The following is a 24,614-nucleotide window of genomic DNA, read 5'->3' on the forward strand; positions in this document are numbered from 1 at the left end:
GCGTAACGGATTAAAATAGGGGCACTCAATTAAAAGGTGTCTTACCGTCCACAGCTGAGAGCAGTGGGGACAGATTGGGGGAGGATCGCCGCTTAAAAGATGTCGATGGCTAAAAAGACAGTGCCCTATCCGGAGTCTAGTTAAAATTACCTCCCCCCGACGACGCGTTCGGGAGGAAGAGGTCCAAGCACAAGGAAGAGCTTTCACGTCCCACAATTTATTATGGGTAAGTGTCGACCAATGCGTGTGCCATAAATGAACAACACGTCGACATAAAAACGCTCCGTAGATCGGCGAAGGGAATCGATTGAATAGCTGGCCGAGGAAGAGAGACTGCAGCCTTGGCTGCAATATCGGCCGCCTCATTTCCACAGATACCAACGTGTCCCGGGAGCCAGAGGAACGCCACCGAGACGCCCCCCAGGTGGAGCAAGCGCAGACAGTCCTGAATCCAGTGGACCAGAGGGTGCACAGGATAAAGAGCTTGGAGACTGAGGAGAGAGCTGAGAGAATCTGAGCAGATAACGTACTGTATCCGCTGATGGCGGCGGATGTAGTGGACAGCCTGGAGAACAGCGTAAAGCTCCGCAGTATAAACGAACACTGGTCGGGAAGCCGAAAGTGATTTGGGGTGTCACCAACAATATAGGCACTCCCTACACCTAACGATTTTTTCGAGCCGTCGGTGTAAATAAATGTGGCGTCCGTCATTTGTGCACATAGAGCAGCAAATGCCCGATGATAAACAAGTGAAGGGGTACCATCCTTGGGAAATCGACAAAGGTCACGGAGCAGGCAGATCCGGGGACGGAGCCAAGGCAGTGCTGTACCCCAAGTTGTCAAGAAGGTTTTAGGAAAGCGGAAGGAAAGAGAATGGAGCAGTTGACGGAAGCAGACTCACGGTGGTAGTAGGGAGGAGGGGCGGCCTGCATACCCTACATCAAAGGAGGCGTCGAAAAAAAGGTCATGGGCTGGATTAGCAAGCATGGAAGACAGATGGCTAGCATAACGACTCAGAAGGACTGCTCGCCGATTGGACAGTGGAGGTTCAGCAGTCTCAGCATAAAGGCTTTCCACAGGGTTGGTGTAAAAAGCTCCAGACACTAAACGTAATCCACGGTGGTGGATAGAGTCGAGACGCCGAAGAATAGACGGCCGAGCAGAGGAGTAGACTATGCTTCCATAGTCCAATTTCGAGCGCACTAAGGCGCGATAGAGGCGGAGAAGGACCACTCGGTCCGCTCCCCAGGAGGTACCATTCAGGACACGGAGGGTGTTGAGGGATTGCAGACAGCGAGCCAAAAGATAGGAAACGTGGGAGGACCAGCACAGTTTTCTGTCAAACATAAGACCCAAGAATTTAGCGACGTTTGAAAACGGAAGGTTGACAGGACCTAGATGTAAGGAGGGCAGAAGAAACTCCTTACGTCGCCAAAAATTAACACAAACGGTCTTACTGGGAGAAAAACGGAAGCCGGTTTCGATGCTCCAAGAGTGGAGGCGATCGAGACATCCTTGAAGACGTCGTTCAAGAAGGCTGGTCCGCTGAGAGCTGTAGTAGATCGCAAAATCGTCCACAAAGAGGGAGCCCGAGACATCAGGAAGGAGACAATCCATAATTGGATTGATGGCAATGGCAAACAGTACAACACTCAGCACGGAGCCCTGGGGTACCCCGTTTTCTTGGGGGAAAGTACGGGAGAGAGTAGTGTTCACTCGCACCCTAAATGTGCGCTCTGCCATAAATTCGCGAAGAAAAAGGGGCAGCCGACCTCGAAAGCCCCAAGAGAACAGTGTGCGGAGGATGCCTGTCCTCCAACAGGTATAGTATGCTCTCTCCAGATCAAAAAATATTGCTACTGTTTGGCGTTTCTGGAGAAAATTGTTCATGATATAAGTGGAGAGAGCAACAAGATGGTCAACTGCAGAACGATGCTTTCGGAATCCGCATTGGGCAGGTGTTAAAAGACTGCGGGATTCCAGCCACCACGCTAAATGGTAAATCACCATACGCTCCAAAACCTTACAGACACTACTCGTGAGAGAAATGGGGCTATAGCTAGAGGGGAGATGTTTGTCCTTTCCAGGTTTCGGAACAGGAACGACGATAGCTTCCCGCCATCGTCTGGGAAAAGTACTGTCGGTCCAAATTCGATTATAAAGGCGAACAAGGTAAAGCAGACTACGGTATGATAAATGCAGCAACATTTGGACGTGGATACCATCCGGTCCTGGGGCGGAGGAGCGAGCAGAAGAGAGTGCATGTTGGAGTTCCCGCATGGAGAAAACAGTATTGTAGCTTTCGCGATTTTGAGAGGAGAAAGCAAGAGGTCGCACTTCCGCTGCACGTTTCTTCGGGAGAAACGCTGGCGGGTAATTTGAAGAGCTTGAAATCTCAGCAAAGTGCTGACCCTACGAGTTAGAAATTGCGACGGGGTCCACTAATGTGTCATGCGCGACAGTGAGCCCAGAGACCGGGGAGAAACTAGGTGCGCCAGAGAACCGTCGAAGCCGACTCCAAACTTCCGAGGAGGGAGTGAAGGTGTTAAATGAGCTAATAAAGAATTTCCAGCTTGCCTTCTTGCTATCGCGGATGACACGACGGCATCACGCACGGAACTGCTTATAGCACATACAGTTGGCCAAAGTAGGATGGTGGCGGAAAACGTGGAGAGCACGTCGCCGCTCACGTATTGCATCACGGCATGCCTCGTTCCACCAAGGAACTGGGGGGCGCCGGGGCAATTCGGAGGTGCATGGTATTGAATGTTCCGCAGCTGTAAGAATAACGTCTGTAATATGTGTGACCTCATCGTCGATGCTGGGAAAGTGACGGTCATCGAATGTCGCTAGAGACGAAAAAAGTGTCCAATCAGCTTGGGCAAACTTCCAGCGTCGCGGGCGCAAGTATGGCAGTTGAGGCTGCAGTCTAAGGACACATGGAAAGTGGTCACTCGAGTGTGTATCATCAAGGGCGAACCATTCGAAGCGCCGAGCTAGCGAAACAGTACCGACCGCAAGGTCCAAATGAGATAAATTTGTCGTGGAGGCAGACAAAAATGTAGGGACCCCAGTGTTGAGGTAAACTAGATCTGCTTGGTGGAAGACGTCTAGCAAGAGTGAGCCACGTGGACAAGGATGTGGAGATCCCCAAAGCGGGTGGTGGGCTTTGAAGTCCCGAACCAGCAAATAGGGGGGTGGAAGCTGACCAAGAAGATGAACGAGATCAGCTCGTGCCATTGGTGTGGACGATGGAATGTATACAGTACAAAGAGAGAACGTGTATCCGGAAAGGGAAAGATGGACGGCGACAGCTTGGAAGGAAGTGTTTAAATGGATTGGGTGATAATGGAGAGTTTAATGGAGAAGAATCATGAGTCCTCCATGTGCTGGAGTTCCTTCAACAGAGGGGAGATCATATCGGACGGACTGAAAATGAGGGAGAACAAAGCAGTCATGGGGACGCAGCTTTGTTTCCTGAAGACAGAAGATGACCGGCGAGTAGGATCATAAGAGGATGGACAATTCATCCCGATTGGCTCGAATACCGGGGATATTCCAGTGGATAATGGACATTGGGTGAACAGAAAATGGAGGAATGTGACCAAGGCTGCTGTCAACTCAACGACTGCTCGGAGCTTGCGACCGACAGCATGGAATGGCATTCAGCCGAAGGCAGAAGATCCTGATCCATAGGTTGTCCAGGAGCAGCTCCTGCCACCAGCGATCGGCCAGTTGATCGGCCGCCAGCAGTGCGCCTCGGCAACACAGAAGACGGCCGAGGGCGATTTCCGCCAGGTGGTGCTGTAGATTGGACACGCCTTGGCGGAGAAGGAGAGGAACTGGGTATCTTTGTAGCCTTCTTGGAAGTATGATGTTTCGATGAAGGAGGAAGCGATGGTTGGGAAGTTGCGGTACGTAAAAACTCTTCACGAGTATGCTCTTTTTTCGAAGTCTTGGTGTCTGACTTTTGGGCTCGAGATTTAGCAGAACCCGACGAAGGGTGAGCCAGAGAGTGGGCAGGCGAAAGTGGTGAGGTTGAACGGGCGATCTTTGCGCTGGCCGATCTGACGACCGTGGCACTAAAGGTGAGGTCGCAAGTCTGCGTGGCCGCCTCCTTTGTTGGCCGAGGAGAAGCAAGGACAGTGCTGTATTTCCCAGTCTGAGGCACGGTGGGCTGTCGACTGGCGAATAATTTTCGAGCAGCAAAGGTCGACACCTTTTCCTTCACTCTGATTTCCTGGATGAGCTTTTCGTCCTTAAAAACGGGGCAATCTCGAGAGGAAGCAGCGTGGTCACCCATACAGTTGATGCAGCGAGGGGATGGAGGTGGACAAGCACCCTCATGGGCATCCTTGCCACACTTAACACATTTGCCCGGATTGGAACAGGACTGGCTGGTGTGATTGAACCGCTGACACCGATAGCAACGCGTAGGGTTTGGGACGTAAGGGCGAACGGAAATTATCTCATAGCCTGCTTTGATTTTCGATGGGAGTTGAACTTTGTCAAATGTCAAGAACACAGTGTGGGTTGGAATGATGTTTGTGTCAACCCTTTTCATAACTATGTACAGCCGTTACGCCCTGGTCAGACAGGTAGTGCTGAAAATCTTCGTCAAACAATCCATCGAGGGGGCGTGTATAAACGACCCCACGTGAGGAATTTAAAGTACGGTGCAGTTCCACCCAGACAGGGAAGGTGTGTAGTAGTGAAGTACGAAGCAATTTTTGTGCCTGGAGGGCACTGACTGTTTCTAACAACAGGGTGCCATTCCGTAATCTGGAACAAGACTTTACAGGACCTGCAATTGCGTCGACGCCTTTCTGAATAATGAAAGGGTTGACCATGGAGAAGTCGTGACCTTCGTCAGACCGAGAAACAACAAGGAACTGTGGCAACGATGGAAGAACTGTCTGTGGCTGAGACTCAGTGAACTTACGCTTGTGAGCAGACATAGTGGAAGGTGAGGAAACCATTGCGGAAGAATCCCCCATGATTACCGGCGTCTCCGATGGCACACTCCTCCCTTGTGGGGGCCCTCTCTGAGGGCACTCCCGCCTTGGGCCCTCTCTGAGGGCACTCCCGCCTTGGGTGATTGTTCACACCTCCCGACAAATGGACGGAGGGACCAATTGGCACTTTCAGAAGGTATCAGCTCGGGTAATCACCCCTCCCTGGGCCTGGCCGTTACTAGGGGGTACGTACGTGTCATACCTGTCTACCCGGGGCGGGGAATTACACGTTACCCCGTCACTGGCTACGCATGGAAGTGCGTGGGTCGGCCTTCAGACACGCACAGGGAGGAAAAAAGAGAAAGGGAAAGGAAAAAAGAGAAAGGGAAAGGGAAGTAGAGGGGTCTCAAACGCCGCAGCGGAGAAAAGGGCAAGGAGAAGAGGGAAGGAAAAGAGAAGGACAGAGGAAGGACGTAGACTTGCAAGTGTAGAAAGCAAGGAATTTGTAACAGTTTCGAGCGTCCGTCTCCGGACGTAGGCACAAACCATACTCCCAGAGAGGGAGAAAGGGATGTTAAGAGCCAGAGGTGAGGGGGTGGGGGGGGGGGGCGAAGATGGGGGACGGGGAAGGTATGCAGCCCGGAAAGGAAGGAGGGCCACATTAGCTCGGGGTCTCGTGCTTGCTACGCACGTATCCACGAAAGAGTTGTGGACCCCCTGGGGGGGGGGGGGGGGGGATCACTGTAAAGTTGTCACAGTCACATAGATCATCATGTAACAAGCAATGCAGTGAAGCCATGAGATTGGGGGAAGAGATCATTAGATCAAGAGCTGGAAAGGTGCCACGGACAGCACTGAGTGCGTAGGAGTACCACTGTTGACGACACACAGTTGGTTGGTTGGTTTGGGGAAGGAGACCAGACAGCGTGGTCATCGGTCTCATCGGATTAGGGAAGGAAGTCGGCCGTGCCCTTTCAGAGGAACCATCCTGGCATTTGCCTGGAGTGATTTAGGGAAATCACGGAAAACCTAAATCAGGATGGTCGGACGCGGGATTGAACCGTCGTTCTCCCGAATGCGAGTCCAGTGTCTAACCACTGTGCCACCTCGCTCGGTGACACACAGTTCACGGTCAGTAAGAATCCGGTGAAGTTGATGGCCCCAACAAGATAACACGGTACTCCCCCACATGGGGTGATGCGCACTGAAATCCACAAGTAGGAGAAATTGGTCTGCCTGGAGGTACGTAAACAATGTAAATGGTGATTTCTGTGGTTGTCAGCACTTGCACTGCTATCACTTCCAACACTGTATGAAGGGGAACCCACTCACTGATCACATCTTTGCGAACCAATGTGCAGACCTTCCAGATGTCCTCTCAGGACCGGCGTGGTTCTGGACAGAATGCATGACAACCGTGGAGCATTAGGGAATAGCCACCAGTGAAGTGTGTTTCTTGTAGAGCAATACAAATTTCTGAGAGGAGGAATTCAGATACTGTAGTTCTGGCTGGTGACGGTAATATTCATACAGTTCCACTGAATGATCACATTACAGGTGTTCAGGTGACGTGTGAAGGGGCCGTGAGGACTGTTCGTGCCCCAGTATTACTGCCTGACAGCGATGGCAGTAAAACCACATCAATGAGCACTGGTGTGGAATTTGACAACATGGGGGGATATGACACCTCCAAGCTCACCGGAATAGCCTTGACTTGATCCTTTTTCTTTTTCTTCTTCTTCTTCTTCTTCTTCTCCTCCTCTTTCGCAGCCTTTTGTAGCTGGGATCTTGCGAGGACCTATTCGCCCTGATGCCAATTATTCTGGTCAAGGCCTCAGTTCTCCCCATGGGCACCACCCAGCCACAGCAAAGGCTATCTGGCACATGGGACACTGCTGGGATTCCTGATGTCCTAGGAAGACTGGCATCCACTCCTTGGCATGCACAGGGAGCTAGCAGCTAAGGCATCAGCAGTGTGATCCCTGTGTTATCAGGGGGCTCAACTGAAAGGGTACATCACAACCCCCCATGTTGGACTGGCTACTGTGTTGGCTTTGAAGCTCAAATAGGAGCCTAAACAGGTATTGTGTGCACATCATCTTTAGGTACTATTTAAGGTGTTTTTACCCAGTCACTCCACATTACAGAAAAATTTGAAAAATGAAGATCAAACCCAGAATGGGACCACAAATTACTTCAGCCAATAAGATGTGAATGAAAGAATATTACAAAAAAGGAACACAAAATCTACAGAATAGCCAGGTTGACATCAAAGGCTGCCATCATCAGAAAGTGAGCAAGATAAGGAAGGATAGTCAAACATGAGAGATTGCAGCACAGGAAACAAAAGAAGTGCTGCAATAAATTGAGCTACCATCCATGTAATGTAGATATTCCCCCAAGGGGATCAAGGCTGGTGTTACAAGGTCACAACAGTCAATCATTTTGACTGTGATGCAAGCAACTACTGAAAAGGCTGCTGCTCCTCTTCAGGAATGACATGCTGTCTGGCCCCTCCACAGATTCCCCATCACTGTGGATGCACTTACAGTATGGGTTGAGGCAAGCAAGCTGCCCCACCTCAGTAAAGTCTGTTGTTCATAGCGGTAGCAAGTGCTGCTACAAGTAATATATTTTTGCACACCAGTAGAATGATGAAAGAGCTATTTACAGACTGTGAATATGTTTTCACATCCCTTCTATATTCCAGATGTTATGCACTTACAGACTTTCACTTTTTCCTTGATCTATCAAATAATCTCTGATGGAAATGTTTCAGTAAGTCAGAATGAAGTCTATTTCAACCTCATACCAGCAATTTTCTTCTAACATGGAAATCTGAAATTGTAGCTTTGGAAGAAGCAAACATGATGGAATAGCATATATATGTGATTAACTGCTGCACGCTGTTCATCTGAAATAAAGACATTTATCATAGCTAAAAAAAAAAAATCAGTACACACCTTTGCAGCAATCCATAACCAAAGGTCACAGTACAAATTTCAGAACTACGAAACTACTACTAATGCCCAAAAACTTCCTCTGATTCCTTTCAGTTTGTTGGTACTACAAAATAATACTACCCTTTTACAAAGACAATAAGTCCCATAGGTGGTGATACCCATAAATAGAGATAACTTTGAACAATAATTACACTGCAGATCATAGAAATATAATTAATCCAGTCTAACGGGCTGCATTCCTACCTCCCGAGAAATGCAGCACCACGCTCTGCAAACGAGTGAGTGTAGTCATCCCAGCTTTCAGTTACTGGAAATTTGTTACTGTCATCCAGAGAATGTCTCCCTTCATTAGCATAACTGTGAGCCACTTGCATTTGAGTGGTAATCAGATCTCGACATTCAGTTAGAGGTGCCAGTCCTTCACTACACAAGCGATCCACTTCTTCAAGAAGAGCACTTCGCCTTTGCTTTAAAGCATTAGTGAATGCTGCTGCTAGTGCGTCCAAAGCAAAATTGACATCATCTCTTGCCTGTTTGGCACTGTGTTTCACCTGTTAACAAAAATTATATTTGAGTAAACAATTGCTCCGTATGTGCATGCTGGGGAATGTACACAATATTCATTATATCAATTTACTTCCAAAACACAGAATGAAAATTAGTTGCTTTTACTATTTCACATGACAAATATATAAATGTCAAGATAGCAAGAGAACTTATACTGGGAAATAAAGGAAAAATATACAAAATTCTGGGGTAAATTCCAGGATTACAATACCGGGAAATGAGTTACCATATGTTTAGAGCAACTACTGGGACAAACTACTGCAATCATGTTTTAGAGTTAAATATCCTCCCTTAAGGCAGGGAATTCTCCCCCAACACATTCTTACAGCCCACCACCACCACCTTAGTCTCGACCTTTGCCTTCCCTTATCCCCACTCAACTCCGGCTCCTTTCCAGCTTACTTGATCTGGCCTACAGCTCACTCCAATTTACTTGCGACTGTTTCAGACTTCTCCCAATCCGTTGCTGAAATGATATACCGAGTTCAATTTTGCACATCTTAACTGAAAACTTGAATAAATCAAATCTGTTCAGCACAGAAACCAAACTAGTTCTTTCACCTGGTGATAGAATTATTATTGCTAAACACCAATTGAGGAGATTGGAAACTACATTTTTCAAAGCTGTTGACAATTCATTTTAATTGATTCAGCTTTATGTTCTTGATGAAACAATGAACACTGGATTAACAAAACAAAATACTTTTTTGTCTTATTCACAAAACTTTTGTTCTATCAGTGTGGAGTTCTATTCTCATATAACTTTCGCATAGGAAGAAACTGTATGCACGACTTTCAAGAAAGCCAAGAACAATTGGCAAATTAGTGTATAAAAAGAAGTTCAACTCATTTGCAAGTGTTCTATGGTATAACACTTATGCAGCTACAACGAGGAAAAAATTATTCATTCGTATTTATTCAATTTCTTGCTTAAGCCCTAATAAAGGAGAGGTTAATGTAGGAATGAAGATTCACTTTGCACACAAACTGTCGCCAATGAGGATCAGTATGAGGGGACTGGGCTCAGATTCCCACATGCATGCCACCCCCAGGTAAATAAGACATACTTTGCACTTCATACCTAATATCTATTAAATTAAAAGTCACCCAAAGAGGTAATGAACACACATTCTTTATGCAAGCCAAACAGGTACTGCCTTATACATTGATTATGTTAAGTGGTGCACAATGAAATGAAATGAAATGCATTCACCACTGGTTACAGTTAATCTACAGTTTTTCTCCTTGAAGTCTGTTGCATAACATTTCTTGGTGAACTTGTTGAACCAAACTGGGTTAAAATTTTAAACTTTCGACAATATTGTCATGAGATGTGCTGCAGGAACGTAGAGTACTTATTAGTGTCACCAGCTGCTATGTGCGAGTTGCCAGTTCATATCCAGTTACCAGCAAATATATGTTACTTTGTATTTATTATTTCTAGAAGGTTCTAATGTTAGTCATGATTTCATATTCTGGAATATTCAATGTTTGTATACACATAGTAGCACTCTATGTTGGTGTCCATAATAAACATGCTTTTAGGGCTAAGTCTTGTACTTCACTGATGAGTATGCTTTCAGATTTGGACTTAATTGGGGGTATGATATGACAATAAAAGAAAGGTGGTTGAAACCTGAAACTGATAGCAGCAAAATTTCTGAAGAACATTTAATTGTATATAGAAACGACAGGCTAATGGGAAATGGAGGTAGTGTATTTGTTGCAACAGACAATGAACTCAAATCTACACGATAGAAATTGAAGCTGCACGTGAAAGTGGGAAAGATTCAATATCAGTTGCAGGCATAAAATGGTAACTGGATCCTTCCCTTGCCCACCAGACTCATCTCCTTATGTAACCAAAAACTTTAGGGAAAGTGTCAGTTTACTTGTACGTAAGTTCCCCAATCATACTGTAATTGTTGGTGGAGACTTCAATCATCCAACAATCAATTAAGAAATTTGGAGTTGTGTTAGTGGTGGGCATGATAAGACATCCTGTGAAATGTTACTAAATGCCTTCTCTGAAAAATATGTACAACAAATTCTTCAGAACCCCACTCATGATGGAAACATATTGAATCTGATGGCAACAAATAGATCTGATCTCTTAGAGGACGTCCACATTGAAACTGATATCAGTGACAATGATGCAGATGTGGCAACAATGATTACCAAAGTACAAAGGACAACTACAACAAGCAGAAAGATATATATGTTCAGTAAACTAGATAAAAAATCAGTAGTGTCATATCTCATTGAGGAACTTAAACTTTCAGCTCAGGGCAGTAGCATGTAGAGGAACTATGGCTCATGTTAAAAAGTTGAACATGCACTGGATAGATATGTCCCCAAGAGAACAGTTCGTACTGGGAGGGTCCCTCCATGTATACTGTCACTGTAAAGAAACTTCTAAGAAAACAGAGACTACTGCATAATGGGTGTAAAACAAAGTGTAAGACTATAGATAGAGAGAGGCTGAATGAAATATGTTTGGCTGTCAAGAGAGCAATGTGTGAAGCTTACAGTGACAACCATAGCAGGACATTGTAAAATTATATTTCACAAAATTCAAAGAAATTCTGGTTGTATGTAAAGGCTGTTAGTGGCACCAAAGCTAGTGTACAGTCCCTAGTGTATGAGACAGGAACTGAAATTACAGGTAGCAAAGCAAAAGCTGAAATGATTTACTCTGTTTTCAAATGTTCCTTTACAAAGAAAAATCCAGGAGAACTGCCTCAATTTAATCCTTGTACCACTGAAAAGAAGAGCAAAATCAGTATTAGTGTCAGTGGGATTAAGAAACACCTGAAACAGTTAAAATTGGATGAAGCCTCAGGGCCTGAAGGAATCCCTATCAGATTCTATACTGTATTTGCAGCTTAGTTAGCCCCTCTCCTGAATATATAATCAATTGTAGATTGCTCGAACAAAATATTGTGTCCAGTAGTTGAGAGAAAGCACAGGTCACACTTCTCTACAGAAAGGGTAGTAGAAGTGATGCACAAAACTACCATCCAGTATTCTTGACATCAATTTGTTGTAGAATCTTAGAACATATTCTTAGTTCAAACATAATGAAGTATCTTGAACAGAATGACCTCCTCCGTGCCAACAAACACTGATCCCAAAAACACTGATCATGTGAAACCCTGGTTCAAGGCAGTCAGGTAGATACCTTCATTTCTCAAAAGCATTTGACCCAGTACCACATCTATGCATACTGTCAAAAGTTCGATCGTATGATGTATCATGTGAAATTCGTGACTAGATTGAGGACACTTTGGTAGGGAGAATGCAGCATTTACCTAGGATGGAGAGTCATCGTCAGATGTAGAAGTAACTTTGGTTGTGATCCAAGGAAGTGTTTTGGGACCCTTGCTGTTCCTGTTGTATATTAATGACCTCGCAGACAGTATTAAAAGTAACCTCTGACTTTTTGCAGACAATGCAGTTATCAATGATGAAGTACTGTCTGAAAGAAGCTGCATGAATATTCAGTCAGATAATGATGATATTTCAACGTGGTGCGAAGTTTAGCAACTTGTTTTAAATGTTCAGAAATGTAAAAATGTGCACATCAAAAAAGAAAAAAAAAAAATAGTATCCTATGACTATAATATCAATGAGTCACTGTTGGAATCTATCAACTCTTACAAATACCTGAATGTAACACTTTTCAGAGATATGAAATGGAATGATGACACAGGCTCCCTCACGGGTAAAAGCAGGTGGCAGACTGCGATTTATTGGCAGACTACTGAGGAAGTTAAATCAGTTTGCAAAGGCGATTTCTTACAAATCACTTGTGTGACCCATTCTAGAATATTGCTCAGTGTGTGGGACCAGTACCAAATAGGACCAACAGGGGACATTCAATGCATACACAGAAGGGCAGCATGAATGGTCACAGATTTGTCTGACCCAGGAAAGAGTTCTATTGGGATGCTGAAGGAACTGGTCTGGCAAGACTCTGGAAGATAAGTGTAAACTAAGACCAAGTTTCAAGAACTTGCTTTAAATGACAACTCTAGAAATATACTACAGCCCCCTATGTATCAATCACACTGGGATCACGAGGACAGGATTAGAATAATGTACAGCACACACAGAGGCATTCAAACAATTATTCTTCCAGTGCTCCAGACACGAATGGAACGAAAAGATACCCTAATAAATGGTACTATGGGATGTGCTCTCTGCCATGCACTACACAAAGGTTTGTGAAGTATAGTTGTAGATGTAGATGTTTGGTGGAGATGACGGGTACTTTGAAACCTCTATATCAATGTGTGTCCTTAGGCAGTGTAAAAGCTGTTGACTACTTGGACAAGAAATGGAATACAAGCACTGCATATTTAGGAGATCAATGGATGCCGAAACAGCAGTAAGTCAACTTCACATCAGGCACCCAGCAGTGTTTTCCAGAGACGCATTTCAGTACCCAATGAAACAAGTGAAATGTTTCAACAGAGTCGTCGAATACAACATACGGAATGATCTGATGTGTTTTGCAAATTTGTATTTGGACAGCACAGCTCAGCAGCAATTTGAGAACAGCAAAGAGAAGCTCAATAGCTGGGATAACTTCCGGGCCATTCTGAAGAAAACAATTGGTGACAATTGACAGCAAGTCTGCTTAGCAAAAGAACAACGGAAGAACAGGGCTCAATTGTGCGGGGAAACAATACAATCATAGAGACAGAATTTTTTGCGCAATGCCACGTCATTATTCTGAATATGACAGGAGCTGATAAGATCACACACTCAATGAAAGGAGTCATACAAGACATGCACCCAGCTCTTCTGGCAAACAATGTCACAACAGCTGAAGAATTCACTAAGCACTTTGAGGAAATGCAATATAAAAAGAACTGAATGAAGGAGGCGTATCTGACTCCTGAATGTGATCCCTATGGCAGCTGTGAAAGCCTACTATGACCTCAAGTCTCTCATACACCAGATAGTATTGCAACAGATGTGGCACTTTGTGGCAGCATGAAATATTGGACCAAGTACACATGAGACAGCAGTCACGAATGTCGACCCAATGCATCAGGAAGAAATAGAGAATGCTGAAGAGAGGTATTAATCTTTAGTATCAATTTCTACCACCAGTCGATCGCACCAGGAAGAATGGACGCACCCAACTCGGACTTATGCTGCAGCCATCAAATGACAAAGATGCATCTGAAAAACACAGGTACAACCAACTTCTCTGACAACTATAGCCTCCACAGAGGAACAGACAGTTAGAGAGCAGAGAACAATATGCCAGTAATTTTCCACTGTGGATGCACTGGACATGTTATACACTACTGGAGAAAAAAGGAGTAGACAACTACTACACCACTAGCCATCACCCATCACAACAGTTCTATTCACACTGGTCAACTGCAGATGGTTAGAGTCAAGCAGTGGACAGAGTCCTTAGCCGTACCCTTGACGAGGCCACTCCCCAGTGCCGTACAGGGGTACTAGCCACTCACTCAGCACCAAATTTAGAAAACTAAGTGAGGTGACCATCTAAGGAGGTAAGGCTGCCACAGATGAAAATCCTCCATGGAAGACAGTTACCTAGATAACTGGAAATCTCATTGACATTGTCATCAATGGCCAACCAGTCTGGACACTAGTTATCACAGAGGCTTCTTATCCTGTAATGCTGAATGCTTATCACTGTCACATAAAAAACCCTATGTTCTCTGACATGAAAGCGATTGTGTCACGGGTGCAAAATATGTATAGCTGACAGGAACATGTTTTGCAAGAATAATTATAAATGACAGAACACTGCCCTTTGAATCTGCTGAATAGGTAAATAGCATATGTGCCAAGGCAACTCAAAAGGCAGAAAAAAAAAAAATTATTCAGCTTCGAGAAACAAGATGCTGGCACTTCATAACAAATTATTTCTGCTGTTATTTATACAGACAATGCTTTAAAGTAATATCTGACCATGCAGTATTTAAATGGTTAATGGGACTCAAAGACTGCACAAGTCATTTAACCAGGTGCGCATTATGATTAAGAGAATTTGATTTTGAAGTGGTACACTGACCAGATAAATAACATCTGAATGTGGATGGACTAAGCTGGAGAATACACATCATGTACTGTGGTGATGTACATGCAGAACAATAGAGGAATCATAAGCTGTTGACCCAAATTGTCAGCACCTTGCGAGGCAATCACAATTTAGCGAGACAGGCAGTATGCTACACAGAAAAATGATATGCAGTTTGCACCTAGTGATGGCAGCAAAATTACAAAACAAGGTGTTGAGACAGGTACATGATTCAATTTTAGCCAGACACGTTTGTTGTACAGCCACTGAACACCAAATCGCACAAAACTACTTGTGGAAGACATTTAAGCAAGATGTGGAATATCATGTAAAAAACTGTACCCCATGTGCACAAAGCGTGGAACTCAGCCATCAAAAAACTGCATTATAGAGATTACTAGTGGCAGATAAACTATTTCAGATGACTGGCATGGACAAATTCAGATCACTCACTCACTCAAACAACAGCATGGAACCGTCATGTACTAACAAAAATTGACCAATTTTCATATTTCATGTCCATGATCATCATACCAAACCAGCAGGTGCAAACAGTGACACAATCAGTGGATACTGACATTTGGAACATCTGAGAAAATGATAATGGTCAAAGCACAAATTTTATGTCACAATGAATAAAGCAGTTGTGTCAACTTTACAAATTACGAAACACATGACTAGTGCAGTTCAAATGGCTCTAAGCACTATGGGATATCTGAGGTCATCAGTCCCCTAGACTTGGAACTACTTAAACCTAACTAACCTACGGACATCACACACATCCACACCCGAGGAAGGATTCGAACCTGCGACTGTAGCAGCAGTACAGTTCCGGGCTGAAAGGCCTAGAACGGCTTGGTCACAGCAGCCGGCGACTAGTGCAGCAGACAAGTTTCTAAGTCAATAGTCCCCATAATGACTGTGACACCCTACTCCATTACACAGTAGCGCCATGTAACTGAAAGGTCCAAGACAGTACATGCTCATCCCAATGAGGTCGTTTTCTGTCAAAAGATGCAATCTCCTTTTGAGTTTTGCAAATCCCAACAGGAAAAGATAAATCAGTTCAAAATTTTTTAAAAAGATTAAAATTTATTTGACAAATTAAAAAGATAAACACTAAGGCATTAGAATGGCAGGAAGGCACCCATACTTAAAAAAAGTAACGCTACCAGTGTATCATGTCAGACAATGAGTAATGCTAAACAACCTATATATCCTGAAGGAAAGACTAGAATGTTTTGTTTTGGGTTACCAAGGACCTTAGTAAGTAATAAAAATTACATCACCTGATAATGTTGTATTACAACTCCCAAGTGCACAAGAGCACATTCGCCCTGTTAAAGGCACTCCGAATGCACTGCCTCCGCTACTGGCAGCACCTTTCAAAGAGGGGAGGCAGGTGCCTCGAAAAGGGGAAAAGAAAGGTAAGATCAGGCAATTGAAACATGTTACACGTACAGTTATTCCAACCTACTCATAAGCCTTAAGGTCACAAAGTGACCTTGTGAGCTGACTGTCAGTGCAAAATACCTGTGAGATTTGTGTGCTTTTCCTTATTAATTACTAGCTATTCTCAGACACTTATTGCTGTGGCTCAATCTGGTTAAATGAAAAAGAAAGAAAAGAGTAAGCACACATTTCTAACATGTAGGGGAATAGGATATATGTCCTAATCTACTTCTCTCCCCTCTCTTTGACTGTCTCCTTCTCCCTCTTTCTTTGTCTATTGCCTACTCTTTGCCCCTACCTCTGTTCTTCACCTCCACACCCCCTCTCTCTATCCATCACTCCCTCCCCATCTCTTCCTGCCCCCATGGCCTCGTTCCCACTTTCTATGTCCGTCTTCTCCTCCCTTCTCTTTCTTCATCACTCCTTGCACCCCCCCCCCCCATCCAACATCTGCCCACCTTTCTATATTCATCTTCTCCTCCCTCCTCTTCTCTCCATCTTTTCCTGTCCCTTCTCTCTGTCCATCTCTTCCTTTTCACTTTCGTCTTCATTTCCTCTCACCCCTCTGTCCACCTCCTCTTCAGCCCCCTCTTTATAAAAATATAAAGTAAATCAGTCAAGAACTTTCAGGATTTTTGGTAGTAATATTTCCCTTTTATGTATTACATCTTTTTGATATATTATGCACATTTAAAAAAAAAATATAGGTATACAGAAACATGCATATTTGAATGCAATGATGTGTCAAAATTTCAAAGCAATAGGAGAAGAACTTATGGAGATTTACAATTTTGCATGAACAAACGTTAACATTTGTATTGATTTCTCCAAAAATTATTACATATACAGGGTGTTACAAAAAGGTACGGCCAAACTTTCAGGAAACATTCCTCACACACAAATAAAGAAAAGACGTTATGTGGACATGTGTCTGGAAACGCTTACTTTCCATGTTAGAGCTCATCCTCCGTTAGCGAGGATACATGCATCCACCCTCCATTGCATGGAATCCCTGCTGCGCTGATGCAGCCCTGGAGAATGGCGTATTGTATCACAGCCGTCCACAATACGAGCACGAAGAGTCTCTACATTTGGTACCGGGGTTGCATAGACGAGAGCTTTCAAATGCCCCCATAAACGAAAGTCAAGAGGGTTGAGGTCAGGAGAGCGTGGAGGCTATGGAATTGGTCCACCTCTACCAATCCATCGGTCACCGAATTTGTTGCTGAGAAGCGTACGAACACTTCGACTGAAATGTGCAGGAGCTCCATCGTGCATGAACCACATGTTGTGTCATACTTGTAAAGGCACATGTTCTAGCAGCACAGGTAGAGTATCCCGTATGAAATCATGAAAACGTGCTCCACTGAGCGTAGGTGGAAGAACATGGGGCCCAATCAAGACATCACCAACAATGCCTGCCCAAACGTTCACAGAAAATCTGCATTGATGATGTGATAGCACAACTGCGTGCGGATTCTCGTCAGCCCACACATGTTGATCGTGAATATTCACAATTTGGTCACGTTGGAATGAAGCCTCATCCGTAAAGAGAACATTTGCACTGAAATGAGGATTGACACATTGTTGGATGAACCATTCGCAGAAGTGTACCCGTGGAGGCCAATCAGCTGCTGATAGTGCCTGCACACGCTGTACATGGTACGGAAACAACTGGTTCTCCCGTAGCACTCTCCATACAGTGACATGGTCAACGTTACCTTGTACAGCAGCAGCTTCTCTGATGCTGACATAGGGTTATCATCAACTGCACGAAGAATTGCCTCGTCCATTGCAGGTGTCCTCGTCGTTCTAGGTCTTCCCCAGTCGCGAGTCATAGGCTGGAATATTCCGTGCTCCCTAAGATGCCGATCAATTGCTTCGAACGTCTTCCTGTCGGGACACCTTCGTTCTGGAAATCTGACTTAATACAAACGTACCACGCCATGGCTATTGCCCCGTGCTAATCTATACATCAAATGGGCATCTGCCAACTCCGCATTTGTAAACATTGCACTGACTGCAAAACCACGTTCGTGATGAACACTAACCTATTGATGCTACGTACTGATGTGCTTGATGCTAGTACTGTAGAGCAATGAGTCACATGTCAACACAAGCACCGAAGTCAACATTACCTTCCTTCAATTGCGCCAACTGGCGGTGAATCGAGGAAGTGCAGTACATACTGACGAAACTAAAATGAGCTCTAACATGGAAATTAAGCATTTCCGGACACATGTCCACATAACATCTTTTCTTTATTTGTGTGTGAGGAATGTTTCCTGAAAGTTTGCCCGTACCTTTTTGCAACACCCTGTATATTTATATTTTATTTGTGGCGCTCTAGTAGGTGCACAGAAACATATCTGTATTTGAATACAACAGTGAGTCAAAATTTCAGAGTGAAGAACTTATCGAGATATAAGATTCTGAACACACAAAAATTTAGTTTTTGTTTCTATAGATGTAAATGTTTGTTTGTACAAAATCGTAAATCTCCAAAAGTTCTTCATTAAATGATTTGAAATTTTGACACAACATTACATTTGTTTTTAAACACACACGGGAATACCATACGATTGATTTTGTGTGTGTGTGTGTGTGTGTGTGTGTGTGTGTGTGTGTGTGTGCGCACGCGCACGCACACAATATGGTGCTCCAGTATGTATGTAGAAACATGCACAGATTCGAATTCAGTGTCAACATTTCAAAACAATCAATGAAGAACTTTCAGAGATATATAATTTTGAACGAATGAACATTTACAAGGATTTCCAGTATGCTGGGCTGAGTTGCATGTTTATCCTGGTTCATAGAGAAACTTGTTGATACACGTATATGTAAAATATTAACATGGTTTGCATGCTATTACAGAATATACCATTTTGTCTATTTGGATGATTTGAAAATGGTTTCAGGTAACCCAAAACTAGTCAATAAACAGAATTTTCCAATTGTAGCTGTTCTGCATTTACATTTTTTTTTTATACAGAATATTAGGGATATGTGTGCAAATATGTTATGACAATCTTCATGTTTTAAGTATTAAATCATAAAAGGTGTTGCTTTTCTGAAAGCTACTCTTGAGTGAGTGCAGAGGAGACATTCTGTTTAGCAGTAGCAACTTTCGAGTGAAATTTTTATTTGCAGCATTGTTAATGATAGTGAAAACTTACGTGTGTTTGGTTGTGTAGGGAAAATCTGTGTCATACTACATGTTAATTATATAGTGAAGAGAGCACGTCTGGTTGATGCAAAAGTAGTTGTCCATTCTGTGCAGGCTTGTAACAGCAAGTAAATTGTCACTGAGTGTGAATGTTTATAGATGTGTGTTTGCTCGTCTTAGTGTTAAAAATGTTAAAAAATGTTTATGATTATTCACTAAGTCAGTTTATTCATGTAATATGATGGATAGTATTTGACAGAAAGTACCACGCTCTGCTCTCCAATCAGGAATTATTGCGCTGCCGAGCTGGGCCATTCATCATTTGCTACACACAAGAATTATTCTAAAGGATAGAACTGTACTGGTTGTTCTCAGTGGCAAACACAGTGCTCACCACTTGTACTAATTAAGAACAAGGATATCACAGTGGTGCACAGTGCACAGAACAACAGGGACAAGGAGTATTAATCAACGCCACCTGAAGTTGCATTTCTTGATCAACATTCTGACTACTCACCACCATTGCCACAACCACTGCCCTAAATACCAAACAAACAGTAATGTATCAACTAACCTACCCTTTGAGATCCTACCCCCTGAAAACTTGGCCTATCTGAATAACACATTAGACCCCACATTTCTTGCTTCCTTAGATCAGATGTTAGCTGCACAAAATGAGCCCATATCAATAGAACACCAATTAGACCATGTGAAAAGGTATTGTATAGAACATCATCGTCGTTGTTGTTGTGGTCTTCAGTCCAGAGACTGGTACGATGCAGTTCTCCACGCTACTCTATCCTGCGCAAGCTTCACCTCTCAGTACCTACTGCAACCTACACCCTTCTGAATCTGTTTAGTGTTTTCATCTCTTTGTCTCCCTCTACGATTTTTACCCTCCACGCTGCCCTCCAACACTAAACTGGTGATCCCTTGATGCCTCAGAATATGCCCTACCAACTAATCCATTCTTCTAGACAAGGTGTGCCACAAATTTCTCTTCTCTCCAATTATATTCAATAACTCCTCATTAGTTATGTGATCTACCCATCTAATCTTCAGCATTCTTCTGTCGCATCACATCTCGAAAGCTTCTATTCTCTTCTCTTCTTGTCCAAACTATTTATCCGTGTATAACTTCCATACATGGCTACACTCCATACAAATACTTTCAGAAACGACTTCCTGACACTTAAATCTATACTCAACGTTAACAAATTTCTCTTCTTCAGAAACGCTTTCCTTGCCATTGCCAGTCTACTGTGACCATCATCAGTTATTTTGCTCCCCAAATAGCAAAACTCATTTACTACTTCAAGCATTTCATTTCCTAATCTAATCCCCACAGCATCACCCGTTCTCCTCATTTTGCTTTTGTTAATGTTCATCTTATATCCTCCTTTCAAGACACTGTCCATTCTGTTCAGCTGCTCTTACAGGTCCTTTGCTGTCTCTGACAGAATTACAATGTCATCGGCGAATCTCAAAGTTTTTATTTCTTCTCCATGGATTTTAATTCCTACTCCGAATTTCTCTTTTGTTTCCTTTACTGCTTGCTCAACATACAGGTTGAATAACACAGGGATAGGCTACAACACTGTCTCCCTTCCCAACCACTGCTTCCCTTCCATACCCCTCGACTCTTATAACTGCCATCTGGTTTCTGTACAAATTGTAAATAGCCTTTCACTCCCAGTATTTTACCCCTACCACCTTCAGAATTTGAAAGAGAGTATTCCAGTCAACATTGTCAAAAGCTTTCTCTAAGTCTACAAATGCTAGAAACATAGGTTTGCCTTTCCTTGATCTGTTTTCTAAGGTAAATCATAGGGCAGTATTGCCTCACATGTTGCAACATTTCTACGGAATCCAAACTGATCTTCCCTGAGGTTGGCTTCTACCAGTTTTTCCATTTGTCTGTACAGAATTCGTGTTAGTATCTTGCAGCCATGACTTATTAAACTGATAGTTCGGTAATTTTCACATCTGTCAACACCTGCTTTCTTTGGGATTGGAATTTTTATATTCTTCTTGAAGTCTGAGGGTATTTTGCACGTCTCATACATCTTGCTCACTAGATTGTGGAGTTTTGTTACACCTGGCTCTCCCAAGGCTTACAGTAGTTCTAATGGAATGTTGTCTACTCCCGGGGCCTTGTTTCGACTTAGGTCTTTCAGTGCTCTGTCAAACTCTTCACACAGTATCATATCTCCGATTTCATCATCCTCTTCCAATTCCATAATATTGTCCTCAAGAACCTCGCCCTTGTATAGACCCTCTATATACTCCTTCCACCTTTCTGCTTTCCCTTCTTTGATTGTAACTGGGTTTCCATCTGAGCTCTTGATATTCATGCAAGTAGTTCTCTTTTCCCCAAAGGTCTCTTTAATTTTCCTGTAGGCAGTATCTATCTTATCCCTTGTGATATATGCCTCTACATCTTTACATTTGGCCTCTAGCCATCCCTGCTTAACCATTTTGCACTTCCTGTCGATCTCATTTTTGAGACGTTTGTATTCCTTTTTGCCTGCTTTATTTACTGCATTTTTGTATTTTCTCCTTTCATCAATTAAATTCAATATCTCTTCTGTTATCCAAGGATTTCTATTAGCTCTCAGCTTTTTACCTACTTGATCCTCTGCTGCCTTCACTATTCCATCTCTCAAAGCTACCCATTCTTTTTCTACTGTATTTCTTCATTCTTGTCAATTGTTCCCTAATGCTTCCCTGAAACTCTCTACAACCTCTGGTTCTTTCAGTTTATCCAGGTCCCATCTCCTCAAATTCCCACCTTTTTGCAGTTTCTTCACTTTTAATCTACAGTTCATAACGAATAGATTGTGGTCAGAGTCCACATCTGCCCCTGGAAATGTCTTACAATTTAAAACCTGGTTCCTGAATGTCTGTCTTACCATTATATGATCTAAGTGAGACCTTCCTGTATCTCTAGGCTTCTTCCATGTATACAACCTTCTTTCACGATTCTTGAACCAAGTGTTGGTTATGATTAAGTTATGCTCTGTCCAAAATTCTACCAGGCGACTTCCTCTTTTATTCCTTACTCTCATTCCATATTCACCCACTACGTTTCCTTCTCTTCCTTTTCCTACTACCGAATTCCAGTCACCCATGACTATTATATTTTCATCTCCCTTCACTATATGAATAATTTCTTTTATCTCCTCACACATTTCTTCAATTTCTTCTTCATCTGCAGAGCTAGTTGGCATATAAACTTGTACTACTGTGGTAGGCGTGGGCTTCGTATCTATCATGGCCACAATAATGTGTTCCCTATGCTGTTTGTAGTAGCTTACCCGCATTCCTATTTTCCTATTCGTTATTAAACCTACTCCTGCATTACCCCTATCTGATTTTGTATTTATAACCCTGTATTCACCAGACCAGAAGTCTCGTCCCTCCTGCCACCGTACTTCACTAATTCCCACTGTATCTAACTTTAACCTATCCATTTCCCTTTTTAAATTTTCTAACCTACCTGCCCGATTAAGGGATCTGACATTCCATGCTCCGATCCATAGAATGCGTTTTCTTTCTCCTGATAACAATGTCCTCCTGAGTAGTCCCCGCCCGGAGATCCAAATGGAGGACTATTTTACCTCCGGAATATTTTACCCAAGAGGACACCATCATCATTTAACCATACAGTAAAGCTGCATGCCCTCGGGAAAAATTACGGCTGTAGTTTCCCCTTCCTTTCACAGCTATTCGCAGTACCAACACAGCAAGGTTGTTTTGGTTAGTGTATAAGGCCAGATCAGTCAATCATCCAGGCTGTTGCCCCTGCAACTACTGAAAAGGCTGCTGCCCCCCTTCAGGAACCACACGTTTATCTGGCATCTCAACAGACACCCCTCCTTTGTGGTTGCACCTATGGTACAGCTATCTGTATTGCCGAGGCATGCAAGTCTCCCCACCAATGGCAAGGCCCATGGTTCATGGAACATCATCACCAACTTGTAATCGTACAAACCACAACCTCAGCTGCCAGCATAATGGGTATTGCTTACTGCTATTTCTGGGGTAGAGTTGCCCAAATTCCAACCTTCAGCCTCTGGGTTCCTACCAGTGACATTGGCACCAATGAAGATTTAAATGGTATAGCACAGTGTAAATCATAAATTGCAAGCTCTTTTATAGCACCTGGTAATAGTGAAAGAACAAGGAGACAGTAAATAATGTAAAGGAACATACTGACACTGATATTCTCTCAGAACTCAAGTAGGAGGTCACAAAGCATATACAAAGGTATACATTTCGGTGCTCACGTTGCAGTCAACTTTCAAACAGGAATTCAGGGGTTGGATTCAGGTAAGGATGGAAGAATGTAATGAACCAAGCAATGCCAGTAGGGTAGAGCCAAGTTTCAGGCACTGACCACCGCAGCCACTGACCGCATGCCAACACAACAACTTCAGCAATGACGGGCCACCTCCATGCTCCAAACCACTTCCGGAAAGCAGTGACAGTGACCACAGACATTGATGCTCAGCCTGAGTTGAACAATGCTGTGAAAATAATTATGTGCCCACAACGCAGCCACCCTGACTGCTTCTTGACTGCCTAGCCTCTTGGCAGCTCTGCCATTCTAACGGGCTAGGCAAAGATACTTGAGGCATATTCCAATTGGTAATCACAATGGGGGTAGGTGTCAGGGGACCTATGGCCCTAGTATGAAAAAAGAATCTGGCACATTGGATGACTAGGTAATCAATAGATGGTGATTGTGGAAGTGAGCAAGTGTTGGTACTTCCCAAAATGAAGAGGGAAGACCCCACTTTGGCAAGGAGATTGTTTATAGGACTAGCCTGGAAGGTGCCAGTGGTCAGTCTTACTCCAAGTTGATGGACTGAGTCTAGTGATTTAAAAAGCTGATGTGCTGCTGAGCCACAGATCTGTCAACCATAGTCCAATCAGAATGAGCCCAGGGCCTGGTAAATATGGAGTACAATAGTGCAATCCACACACCAAGAAATGGGCGAGGATACACAAGTGTGTTAAGCCTTTGCATGCACCTGGTCTTTAGCTGGCAAATATGGGGCAACCATGCCAGCTTTTTATCAAAGAAGAGTCCCAAAAATACCATCTGAGCAACAACAGCCAAGTGCTGGGTACACAAGTAGAGTTCTGAAGTGACATGAACTTTGGTACAACAACAGTGCATGATCTTCTCTGGAGAAAACTGGAAGCCTTGGCAAAGAGTCCAAGTGAAAGCCTTTCAGGTGGCTCCTTACGGCTGCTGTTGAGTTAAGGATTCAGATTGGGAGCTATACCAAACACAAAAGTTATCAACATAAAGCACAGATGTAGCAACTAACCCATTTATGGTGATAAAGAGGAGAATAACACTCAGCATAGGGCCATGAGGGACACTGTTCTTTGGGCCCATGGGGAGCTGAACGATGTACCATCTCTAA

At 43.6% G+C, this 24,614-nt stretch overlaps 1 protein-coding gene across 2 annotated transcripts in view; it reads right to left on the minus strand.

Moving 5' to 3' along the window:
- LOC124774993 (cytokine receptor-like factor 3) overlaps window positions 1–24,614 on the minus strand; it is a 148,877-nt gene that overhangs the window by 106,760 nt on the left and 17,503 nt on the right. For both annotated transcript variants that reach the window (XM_047249744.1, XM_047249743.1), the window contains exon 2: window positions 8,162–8,469. In XM_047249744.1, coding sequence (XP_047105700.1) covers window positions 8,162–8,469 — 308 coding nt within the window. The remainder of the gene's footprint in view (window positions 1–8,161; window positions 8,470–24,614) is intronic.

The sequence above is a fragment of the Schistocerca piceifrons genome, chromosome 2 (genome assembly GCF_021461385.2).
Source record: "Schistocerca piceifrons isolate TAMUIC-IGC-003096 chromosome 2, iqSchPice1.1, whole genome shotgun sequence".
NCBI lineage: Eukaryota > Metazoa > Arthropoda > Insecta > Orthoptera > Acrididae > Schistocerca > Schistocerca piceifrons.